General features: G+C 42.4%; 1 protein-coding gene across 3 annotated transcripts in view; it reads left to right on the top strand.

Annotated features, from left to right (window-relative positions):
• LOC119493104 (titin-like) overlaps positions 1-11860 on the top strand; it is a 36463-nt gene extending 24603 nt beyond the window's left edge. For 2 of the 3 annotated variants that reach the window (XM_037778156.1, XM_037778158.1), the window contains 8 exons: positions 540-714; positions 1018-1197; positions 1291-1413; positions 1617-1750; positions 1860-1890; positions 2004-2103; positions 2998-3091; positions 3182-11860. In XM_037778156.1, coding sequence (XP_037634084.1) covers positions 540-714; positions 1018-1197; positions 1291-1413; positions 1617-1750; positions 1860-1890; positions 2004-2103; positions 2998-3091; positions 3182-8938 — 6594 coding nt within the window. In that variant the 3' untranslated portion in view covers positions 8939-11860. The remainder of the gene's footprint in view (positions 1-539; positions 715-1017; positions 1198-1290; positions 1414-1616; positions 1751-1859; positions 1891-2003; positions 2104-2997; positions 3092-3181) is intronic. The other variant, XM_037778157.1, reaches the window with a different exon arrangement.
• The last annotated feature ends 913 nt before the right edge of the window (positions 11861-12773 follow it).

Below are 12773 nucleotides of genomic sequence, written 5' to 3'. Positions count from 1 at the left end.
TTCAAACTCATTCATTCTGATCAGAGAGATCTGCAGCACACGATCGATGAACATTCTCCCCTGACTAGTGTGAAATAAAAAAGGTTTTCTCACAGTGATCATCGCTTGTGCAGCACTGATGGGAGTTCAGAGCACTGACATGTGACACACACAAAAAACACACCCTCAGAGCAGAGAGGACACAGCGGACAGGATGAATCGTGCTGAAAGTCCATTTATATTTATAAAAAAACGTTTTTTCCTTGTCAACAATCACGTTATTAATTAATCGATCCTTTAATACTCATGATGAGCATCACCTCCAATATGTCTGTTGTTGATTACAGTGCTACTTCTGTGTGTTTCAGTGCTTACAAAATAAAAAACCTTTTTAAACTAAACTTAATCTTTTAAACTGATCACGCAGAAACATTGTTTGAACAAACCTTAAAGGAAATGTTGCACAATATCCGAAGTTTTTTTTAATACAGCAAATTAAAACACGTGGCTATTACAGTATATTAAGAATAACATGTTGTTCTATGTGTGTGTTCCCTCAGGTGGAGACAGTAGGAGAGAGAATAGTTTTATACATCCTTAATCGTGTCATCTATAGAGCCAAGGAGATGAGCTCCTCTGAAGAGCTTCCCTTCCTCTGCCATGGAGAAAAAGATAATGCAAAAATCCTCTGGAGTAATGGAGAGGCTGTTGGCTTCTACTCCGTCAAACCCGCAGGTAATTTATGTGATCTTAAATGCATGTATCTCCACAAATATACCCCAACTGTTACCTTGATCTCTGGTCTGTAATTTGCTTTATGAAAACGGTGTGTGATGTTGTTCTAAATGATCTTCTCAATGCTAATACCGCTTACCGCTCAGTTGTTTCAACCACTGTCTGGTGTTTGTCCAGCCCAAAAAGCGTTCGCAAATATGTTTGCATCCATACAAGACAGCGTTTAATCCAATGGTTTAATTGATATTGGCTCATTCCTTTCCGAAAATGTCCTCATGAAAATGCCTTTTGTTTCTCTTGTAGGCAGCTCTTGTAATTCTTATTCAACCAGAAGCTATCTGCTCCCTGTGATGGACTCCATATTTGTTAGAAAATGTCAGCGTGGTAAAGGCTTTGGCGTCCAGATGCTGGAGGACTTTGTGCTCAGTTTCAAAGAGGACTGTCTGGGGTTGAGGTGGCCCCTCACAAAATCCATGTATAAAGGTATATGAGACCACCCTGCAGCAAGTAAACCTTAAACAGAAGCATAAACGGTACATTACTGTAAGTTCAATACACTCCTCTATTTGTTCCTAGTGTGTGAGAAGTACCTGTGTCAGTACCCAGGAGACACAGACCTGCTGTGGGAGGTGGAGAGCATAGGTTTATCCAACCAGAGGACCAATATCGCCAGCAAGATCCAGGCCATGGATAAGAGTGGTAAAATAGAACAGAAACTGTACTGTAGAGCTAGACTGTTGTTAATCTCCCGGGACAGTATATTTCAAAAGATTGATCATCTTAAAACTGTCAAATGTTGTGTTTAATACCGTAAAGAATTCACTGCAAAATTATTCGACAGATTTTCTTTTAGCGTATTTATCTAAGCATTCATATACAGCATGTCTTACTCTGTTTCTCAGTAGTATCCAAGAGTCTGACTTTCACTGAGGAATCACTTGTGATTACTGAAATGACTGAAAAGGATATGATGATGGAGGCAATTACCACTCAAATACAAGAAGCTGGATCTATGGAATGCACAGTAGAAATTGTGGTACATTATTATTATTATTATTATTATTATTATTTCTATTTCTTCCAATTTGAGAAACAAATAATTCTAACAAACAAGTAAAAATAATCCCTGTGATTTTGATTTGTAGGAGGAAGTGAAACTACTGAGCGCTACCAAAGGTGAGCAATTCATCATTTTACATCTACGTTGTAAACTTTCCCCTTAGATTGTATATTAATGTATATATCATTTAATGTAATAATGTACATTGTAACTGTTGTAACCGTTTCAGAGGCTGAAGTACCCCTTACAGCCCGGGGTAGGAGTAGTGGCTCAAAACGAAGAAAGATGGGAGAAAAGATTGCAGAGGACAAGTCAGAAAAAGTAATCAGGTCTGTATGAATTAAAAATGTCACTACTGAAAACCGCATGAATGCACTCAAATTAGGAAGTCAAGAATTTCCATTTCAAATACTTGAAATATGACCTCTCCATTCAAATTGCTGGAGATCTAAAGTTCAGTAGTCTTGCTGTAGGCCGTGTGCCATCATGGTCCACTGTCACTGACACAGAACTAGGGACGCATCACAAAAACTAGGGCAGCAGACTCACCAACGGTCCGACATTAGACGACAGCCGACTGTCGTCTGGTGTGTCAGAGCCTTGACACTGGAGAACATCTTTGAAACAGAGACAGGAGTTAAGATCCACCCATACAGTATACGGCCTGTTATGACATGTTGTTGTGACAACTGAAACAACACCATCCACTGAGGAAAACCACACAATGAGGTTGAAAACTCAGAAAATAGATAGTGGACCTTAAGGATAAAGGAGAGCTTCATGTCTATCTTAAAACAATAGTCAGGTGCCTTTTGTGAACACAGTTACAGGTTTTGCTTGCTGTGATCATTCCTCCTGTTTATGCTGACCATTAAGAGATCTCTTCATAATGCACTTGAAATGACCTCTTTGTGTTACTGTCCCTCCTCCACAACTTGGCACAGAAGGAGGGAATTATTTTTGCGCAGAACGAAGACTGTGGGTTTTGTTACCCATCTTTTCCAATGGACTCATGTTAGGAAGTTATCTTTTAATGGCCAGTATGAACAAATGGATTACAACAAGCAAAAACGGTTTCAATGTATATGTGAGCAAGAAGGCATCTTGTCAGTCCCAAATTTCGAGTGGTTGATTTTCAACAATCTGCTCTGTGTTGTCACACCATCAAACCCTTACTCTATATAATGCTTGAAATTAACAAGTGATATCTTAACATCTTTTAGAATTGAGGATATTGAAGCAGAGACGCCTAGAGAGGAGCATGTTTCAGCGCAACAGAAGACAGAACTACATGTCTCTGAATTGGTGCAGACTGAGGTGTGTATATGCAAATTCTTATTTTCACGTTTGTCTACATGACCAGTACAGCAACTTGTTCATGATTCAATTTACTATGTTTATTTTTAGGGTATGTTCAGTGTGGCTCCTGAAGAACAAGTGGAGGATGTAGTTGATACTGCACCTGAAGAAGCAGCCATAGTGTCTGACCAACCAGCCACTGTCCTGGCCCCACAAGACCTAGAAGAAGCTGATATTACATCAGGACCTACGACTGAGGAGCCACAAGCAGAAGGTGATGCCCCACAGGATCTGAACAACTCCTCTCATGACTCACAGATAACAGTTGAGAATGTGGCATCAGAAATTGAGGAAGAGCTTGAGAAGGAAGACGCCGCAGAGCTGGTAGTCTCTGAAGAGGTTTTGGATGACCACAAAGAAAAAGAAACTCTGGACGAAGTGGGAGCGGAAACTCAAGTTGTCACTGATGAAGAGTCGGAAGAAAGAGTTACACAACACGAGGCAAGTCTATCAACACGTGCAACATCAGAGAATGGTGAAGCTGGTAAAACAGAAAGAACCGTTGTAAAGGACATAACAACTGTACAGAGTAGAACCCCCATACGGAGATCTACGCGGCACAGCAAGCTAGAGGAGGAAACTACAGCCCAGGATGGAGGGCTAATTTTGAGGGGACGAGCTCTTATGAGCCCAGCCCCACCAAAACGCAAATATACCCGACGCAGCCAGAAAGTATGTGAAGAATTAGAGAAAGAGGTCGAAGAAGTGGCAGAGGAGAAAGACGGTTCTACAACTGAAGTAGAGGAGGAGTTAGCTGTAACTGAGGGAGAAGAACAAGAAGAAACGTCCTCCATAAAGGAGGATGTAGTTGATACTGCACCTGAAGAAGCAGCTATGATGTCGGACCAACCAGCCACTGTCCTGGCCCCACAAAACCTAGAAGAAGCTGATGTTACATCAGGACCTATGACTGAGGAGCCACAAGCAGAAGGTGATGCCCCACAGGATCTGAACAACACCTCTTGTGACTCACAGATAACAGATGAGAATGTGGCATCAGAAATTGAGGAAGAGTGTGAGAAGGAAGACGCTGCAAAGCTGGTGGTCTCTGAAGAGGTTTTGGAGGACCGCAAAGAAGCAGAAACTCTGGACAAAGTGGGAGAGGAAACTCAAGTTGTTGTCACTGATGAAAAGTCAGAAGAAAGAGTTACACAACACGAGGCAAGTCTATCAACACGTGCAACATCAGAGAATGGTGAAGCCGGAAAAACAGAAAGAACCGTTGTAAAGGCCATAACAACTGTACAGAGTAAAACCCCCAGACGGAGATCTATGCGGCACAACAAGCTAGAGGAGGAAACTACAGCCCAGGATGGAGGGCTAATTTTGAGAGGACGAACTCTTATAAACACCCCCCCACCAAAACGCAAATATACCCGACGCAGCAAGAAAGTACGTGAAGAATTAGAGAAAGAGGTCGAAGAAATGGCAGAGGAGAAAGACGTTTCTACAACTGAAGTAGTGGAGGAGTTAGCTATAACTGAGGGAGAAGAACAAGAAGAAATGTCTACCATAAAAGAAGATGTAGTTGCAGTGGAAGAATTAACAGAAGAAACGCAACAGCTGAAAGATGAACACCTGACAAATGAAGAGAAGACAGAGGAACAACAGGAGCCTGGGGTGGAAGACACTGTAGTGAAGGGGAGTTCCACAGAGCTTCCAGATACAGCAGAGATGGCACTAACAGAGGAAAATGAGGATGGAAAAGTAACCGATGAATCTGAGAAAGAACCAAATGGGGAGGAGGTAGAACCATCAGTGATACAGGATAAAGAAGGTATCCCTGTTGAAACAGAGGAGCCCCCTGCAGGAGGTTCTGCTAGTGAAGAGACAGCAGATGAGCAAGCAACAGACAAACAGATGGAACAAGAGGGGACTGTTGACAAAACAGAAGAAGAGATGTCAACCGAAGAACTAACTGTTGTGGAAGAAGGTACAATTCCAAAGGCAGAGGAAGCAGCAGAGGACATTATACCTTTGACTGAGGTGAACATGGAGGAGAGGAAAGAAGTACAGGAAGAGGAAGAGACTGAGGGAGAGACCGAGACTGTATCAGTGATGGAAGCAGAAAATAAGGAAGAGGCAGTCAGTGTCTCTGGTGCGACAGATGACATTATACAAGAGCCTGTTGCTGCTGCTGCTTCAGAAACAGTAATACCTGATAAGGTTCTAAGTGAGGCTGTTGTACCAGCAGCTGAAGAGCCTCAGATAAAGGACATTGGCTCTGAAATCCCCAAGATCCAGAAAGCCACTGTCATCTTAGTGGACATAAAAACAACCTGCCATACTCTTAGTGTGAAGGAGGCAGAAGAATCACCAGTTAATGGAGACAGTGCTGATCCAGAAAAGCAACAGGAAGAGGAAGGTGGAGGGATGCAGGAAAACATTCCAGAAAAATCTGTAGATGTGACTGCGGAGGCAGAGATTGTCGAGAAGGAAGAGCTTGAATCAGACAATTTTGAAAAAGAAAACCAGCAGCAGGAGGAAGACAACATAGGTGAGGATATTACTGAGAAGGAGGTAGATGCAGAAACAGGCACTGATGAGGTGGAAGGAGAGATGGAAGCTGTGGCAAAGGATACAATCACAGTAACAGTTCCAGTGGAGGAGAAACAGTCTGCAGTTTCTGAGATATGTGCAGATAGAGAGGCAGACATTCCAGTAGGAGATGATGCTGAAGAGAATCTTCCACCAGCAGAGGTAGATGAGGCAATGAGCTCGGAAGAGGAAGAACCACCAGTTGTTGAAACCAGAGCTCTGAGAGGTAGAACAAAAACAAGCAAAGCTACACCAGTACGCAAATCAACAAGAAGCAGAAAGCAAGTGGATGCACAAGAAGCAGAAAACAGTGACGAAGAAGAACCAGCAGTGACAACAAGAACACTGAGACGTGGGAGGATATCTGTCCCTGACACACCTAAAGGCAAATCCAGAAGAAGCCAAAAGGAGGGAGGAGGGGCATCTACGGAAAAGAGCACTGATGGAAATGAACTTCCAGTAGAAACAAGAATTTTGAGAAGGGGAAGGAAGTCTGCTCGTGGACGCCCCAAAAAAGTCCAGAAAGAGGAAGAGAGACCAAAGGAATCAGCTGAGGAATCAGAGGTAGAGGAAGAAGAAGAAGAAGCAGGACTGGGATCAGCCGAAGAGCCACCAACAGAAGGGGATGAGGGGAAAGCCCCAGAGGAGGATAAGATAGAGGTGGAGAATGAAGAACTTGTTACTGCAGAAGTGGAAAAAGGAGAGTCCGAAGAAGGAACAATGACCATGACTGAAGATGAAGAGAACACAGCTGGAGTGACAACTGCTGCACATGATTTAGTACAAGGAGATGCACCATTACCCAAACCGGCTACAGACGCAGCTGTCCTTGCACCTAGTGAAGAAGACGCAGCACCTTCAGCAGAGGAGCAACAGAATGAGGAAATGGCACCACATCTTTCCGATCTCCGAACAGTGACAGTAGTTTTAGTGGACCTGCAAAAACCCCATCATGACGTCCAGGAAGAAACAGCAGCTCCAGACGAGTGCCCTCCTGTTCAAAAGACTGCTGCTGAGGCAGAAGAAGAGCAGAAGGAAGAAACAACGAAAGAGGAAGACAAATTGGCACAGGAGAATGTCCCTGGGTCCCCTGTGGGAACAGAAGAGGAAGGGTTTGAGGATAAAGTGGAAGCAGTCTCAATACAAGAGACCGCACTGAGCACTGAGGAGACCGCAAAAGAAGAGGAGGCTATAAGTAGTAATAACGAGGAGCAGGAACCTACAGTCCCCGAAACCAGAATGCGGAGCAGTAGAAAGAAAGCAGTCGAAGACACACCAAGAACCAAATTAGCAAGAACCAGACAGAAAAGGGGTGAAGTAGAAGAGGAGGCAGCTTCAGAAATTCAGAAAGAGGAGCCGGCAGTTCAAGTCCGGGTTTTGAGGAGGGGAAGGAAGTCTATCCCTGTGACACCGAGATCTACAACAAAAAGAACCCGCAAGCAACTCCAGGAAGAAGAAGAAGAGGAAGGAGAGGAATCTACAGCAGAGGAAGAAGAGGAAAAACAGCAGATGATTGATCAGGAGAAGGGCGAGAGACTCGAAGAAAGGGATGCAACTGAACAAGTAGAAAATACAGCAGTAGAAATGGGCATAGAGAAAGAGGACACTGTGGCAGAGGAAGCTGTCATACAACAAGATGCTCCAGAGCAGGGACAGGCCGACAGTACGGAGACAGTTGCAGATGATGTCACCGAGGCTCCAGTTGGACAACATGCTGATGAGGGAAAGACCTCGGTTGTTCCAGAGGAAGCAGTCACAACACAAGACACAGTGGAGGGGGAACAGTCAATGTCCACATCCGAAGTGGCGGAAAGTGCAGCTGGAGAACGTGCACAAGAGACACTGTTGACAGCAAAGGACGACCAGGCAAAAGGTGCGTCTGAGGAGGAGGAAGCACCAGTTGTTGAAAGAGTTTTGAGAAGTGGAGGAAAGACAACGAGAGCCACAAGAAGAAGCAAAACCACAAAACAACAAGATGTTGAGCAAGAGGAAGAGGCAACTGGAGAGAAAAGCACAGAAGAAGATGAACCAGCAGTAGAAGCAAGAGTTCTGAGGAAGGGAAGAAAGACTGCTGCTGCCACACCTAGACGTAAATCCAAAAGAGCCCGTACACAGTGTCCGACGGAGGAAGATGAGGAAGAAGAAGAAGAAGAAGAAACTACTCCACCTGAAGAGATACAAGTAGAGGAAACCAAAGCTGTGCTGGAAGAAGCTGGCGAAAAAGAGAAAAGCAGAGATGAAAAGGTTGAAGTAAAGGATGGTGACGAAGCTGCAGCTCAGGAAGAGGAAAATACAGAGCCAGAAGTTGAGATGGAAAAAGTAGAAGCAGTGGCAGAAGAGATCAAAAAGGAGGAAAAAGAGGCCGGGCAGGGATCACTTGAGGAGAAAGGGGAGGAGGTAGAGGAAGAAGGAAAGATCATGGAAATGGAGAAAGACAAAGATGAGAAAGAAGTTGAGGAGGGAGAATCTGCTGTGGGAGATGCAGAGCAGACGAAGGATGCCTCGACTGACGAAGCAGCAGTGCTCGAAGAGGAGGACAACAGTGTAGAAGCCGTGGTTGGGGTCGATACTGACAAGGCCGAGACTTCAGCAGCTGAGGTAGAAGAGATAAACTCAGCTGCAGAAGTGGGATCTGACACTGCCATTGCTGATGAAGAGGCTCGAGTTGAAGATGCATCTGTGGTGGCAGAGGAAGAAGCTCCACCTGTAACAACAAGAGCACTTAAGGGCAAAATAAAAACGTCATGTGCCACACCATCACAAGGATCCAGAAGACAGAAAGACCAAGGAGTAGTGGAGGCTCAAGAGCAGGAAGAGGAAACTTCTGAGGAGGAAGAAGAAGTGCATCTATTCATTGATGATTCACCTCGAAGATCCGTACGAAAAAGAACAAGAGTGGACTACAGGGAAACTGATGAGGAGGGTGAGCAGGTTGAGACACAGGCAGCCATGGACGAGGAGGGAGAAAATAGAGTAGAATCAGATGTGGACAAAGACAGCAAGGAAGCTGAATGTTCTTCAGATACAGATGACGAGGTAGACGAGGGAGACGAGCAGAGTATGTCAGAGGAAGAGGAACCTATAGTGATTGGAAAAAGAGTTTTAAGAGGGAGGTCAATTCCTTCAGTAATAATCACACCCAAGTCTAAAGCCAGAGGCCGCAGTGCGAAATTGTCTAATGAAGAAGAGAGTCCTCGATCCGCTCAGAAGAGAAAAAATACTGAGGTAACACCAGCTCGCAAATCTAAGCGTCTCAGCAGAGTTTAGGATGTTCTGAATACTGTAATACACATTGACACAAACATGCATGTGGTAGCATTCAGTCACAAAACTGGGAAAATGCAAAAAAAAAAACATTTTAATGTTTTAATGCAATCTTCTGTAGTGTGCAGACTCACAATGTAGACTGGCAAACTATATTTTTCATCTTGATTTAAAGCAAGTCTTAAAATGTTCAATAATGAACATTAACACACGTATGGGTAATGCAAACTTTGGATACCGTAGATATTGCTGTGTAACCGGCATTACTGAGTCAGCTCACTGACTTCGTGACTCTCCGAAGTGGCTATAGATAATGATCGGCATTATCCTTTTACTCTTACCCCTGGTTTCCACCTAGCGCAACGTTCCGGCTGCAACCCGTTTTTTTCGATTTGATATAATTGGGCTTGGGTGTTGCACGTTGGCTCTATAGTGCCCCCAATTACTTTTAACCTTTGAACGCAATTTTGACGCCCTTAGTATCATCAAACTTGCAGAACTTGAGCACACAAACCTGTGAAGATTGTGAGAATATAAAGCGATTGGGTTCATGCGTGTTTAGTGGGCCCCTAGATGTGTGGAAGGACTTAAACAGATATTCACAAGATTTTGTACCCACATTTCTGTCATAATTTCGGACATATTTCACATTGGCTTTCATTAGCTTTGCACCGCCATTTTAATTTTCATGTATTTTATGCAAACTTATTCCAATTCTTCCTAGAGGCTTTATCGGATTAATTTCAAATTTGGTTGGTATAACCTTCCGACTAATGTGACGCTAAATAGCAAAGGCACAGTCGCTACTTTGAAGGATGATGTCATAGGTCATGTGACAGTATGCCATTTTAGGCACTTTACAGGTATGTAACTCTTTGAAATGCCTCCTAGAGGATTCAACAGATTCATCTCAAATTTGGAGCGTCATGATGGTAAATTGCGAAGCATTTGTGTTTTGTTACATGTTCCAAATTGACATGGTATGGTCTACACATGATATACAGCAACATGAGGTATAAATAGTTTGTGTTCTCCAGCGTCGCATAGTGGACACAGGAAGTGGTACAACTTTTGCAATATGTCATTTCCAGCGCCATGCACGCTGGGAATACCATATAACTTGTGTGTACGTAAATGCACAGCTGCATCGACCGGCGTCCCGCCAGTACCCCCAACGTGTGTGAAGGTGCGAAGGCCCGCTCATCGCTGCGTGCACCTTTTAATTGTTTTTATTGTTGTTATTTTGCTGTAGCCTACAGACAAAGTTAACGCAAGCATCAAAATGTTAGTGAAGTACTTGTGTTTTGTCCTCCTTGATTTTGAAATCTGGGATGTGCTACCCTGTCACATTTTTATGCTCATTGGACTTTGGGTCCAGCACGCCACCGTGAATCCCATTGTTGAAGCGCAACTTCCTTTACCAAAACTTAATACAAGCATCACAAGCATTGTCTAGAGTGTCTGCGATCAGCTCTGACGACCACGGCATAGTAACGGCCGATGGAATCCAGGGGGTTACTTGTAACTAGTGGCCGCTGTGCGAAGGTTACATAGTCTTACTTTAAAGTCACTGTGTCTGTGATTCAAAAATGTAGCTAACATTTGAGTATCTAGAGTGTTTACCAACCCACAAACTGTGAAATAAGACAACCCAGTCAGTTTTTTGTGGGCTGCCCAGATCAGAAAAAGTGATTCAACAAGCCATTCAGATTTGGCTCCAACGCTGCCTAATATGTCTCCTTTCCTCTCTACCCCCTTCATCTGGCCTGGGGACACTGTCTCGCAACTATTTTTCTCCAGCATGTGTTATTTTTCTACAAACAAAAACCTATGCCATCATGATCACTATAATGACATTCAAATTCTACACAGTGTCCCTTTTTAAAAGACCCCCGGAACTAAACTGTGTGGTTTAATCCTCAGAACAGTGAGACCATGTTCACACTGAATGTTAAGACTGCACATTGAAGGTCTATTGTTACTGCAAATCTATACTTATTAATCAACATTTTTTAAAAGTGTTTTTGCCATTTCCCAGTTTGTATGTGAACATCAATTATATTTTTGAGTTAAAACACAAAAACAAAAAACAAGTTTGATCAAAAAGAGACTCGAATGGGACCACATCGGATTTCTTTTGACTGTTACTTAAAAGCCATAATTTGCATTTTAACTTGAGAACTTTTACAATTGAGGAATTAATATTTTTATATTGTAAAAATGTGAATGACCAGTTTGCATTGTGTAATGCGAAAAATCTCTCAAATATAGATTTTGGTATTTTTTTACTCAGCAACATGCAACAAGATCCAATTAGAAAAATGGTGAAATAAAATGAATTGGTCTTTTTTAAATTTGTGAAATATTCCAACAGATATTTTGTATAGGTATTTTGTGTACTTTGATTAGAAAAATATTACCAAAAACATGTTCTTGCTTTGTCACTATCAGCAGAACTCAGGTCTTAATATTAGCATGTTCTCTTTTTTTTTTCTTCTCCATATTCACATGTAGAGATTTTAACATGGAGATCCATCTAATATGTAATCACCTCACGTGTTACACTTAACTTTGTGAACCATTATACCCTATAGAGAGGACAACTTTCTCAAGCCATCATGTAGTCAATGTCCTCAATCGTGTTTATGTTGTTTTCAATAATGTGATATTATTTAGTCTACATTATACGTTGTGTCATCATTGTCAATTTATTTTGTTGTTTGTATCATTTGGAAGCTAACATTTATTCAGCTGTGTGATGTAAAACTGATCTTTCACAAAAGTCTTTGTGCTTATTAGCAGATGCCTTTTAGGTCATGTAAGATCATTATTAACTCCATTTATTTTTCTGTGTGGATGAACTTTTCTCTGTGAAGCTGTTTTTCCATGAGCTGAAACTGTGGCAAATAAAGATTTCAGAAGGTAGTATTTCAACTGTTGCGTACTTATTGGGAGTAAACTGAGTTTCACTGGATTTTATTGTTCAATCTTGTTCGACACACACTGGAGCTCGACAAGTAATGAAATGAAACGTCATTTACAGAATATTTAATGATCGCATCAGGAGTGAACTTTGGGTAATGTGTGTATAATTATAACAATCAAAACCAGAGTTACAAGGTACTTCACAAAAAGTTTTAAAGAACATCATACACAGAAAATGCAATAGAAACAGAGATTTTAAGAAGTGATCAAACAGCAAGACAAAAGCAAAATGTCATGGAGAATGGAGTAGGTGGACCCAAATGTAGGAGACTACAGGCAACAGGAACTTGGAAAAAATAATTTTAATACAAGATTCGGTTCAGGCAAGGCAAAAACTGAAACTCTCATAACAAAATCAAGGAACCAACTATGACTGAGCTGAAAACCAGGACGTAAATGCAAACTAATCTGACGAGAGGATGAAGTGTAGGTGGAGAGATGGGCGGAGAGCCGACCGAAAAACCCTGGGAACAAGAGAGGAGTTGATTAGTTGGGAAGAACTAACGAGGCTGATTGAGAGGAGTGTATGTAGCCTACAGGTGAAACTAATCGGGGCAGACAATCAAAACTGGCGGGAAAACACTCAGAGCAGCCATGCCCTGAATTACGCCGAACTGCAAGCTTTAATAGGATTTAAATGGGTGAGTTATATAAGAATTCACCCCCTGTACAGTTGTCAAAGACGGGGAAATTAGCTATAGAAACCAAAACTGTTTTTTGTACAAGGCTCTAAACATGTTTATTTCTGCTAAAAAGTCAAGCATATTAACATGAGGGTCTATGGGGAGTGACTTGCTGTTTGTTGGAACCAGCCTCAAGTGGCCATTCGAAGAACTGCAGTTTTTTGCAGTTC

This window comes from Sebastes umbrosus, chromosome 8, assembly GCF_015220745.1.
Source record: "Sebastes umbrosus isolate fSebUmb1 chromosome 8, fSebUmb1.pri, whole genome shotgun sequence".
In the NCBI taxonomy this organism is placed as follows: Eukaryota; Metazoa; Chordata; class Actinopteri; order Perciformes; family Sebastidae; genus Sebastes; species Sebastes umbrosus.
This window is presented reverse-complemented; position numbering and strand designations above follow the sequence as displayed.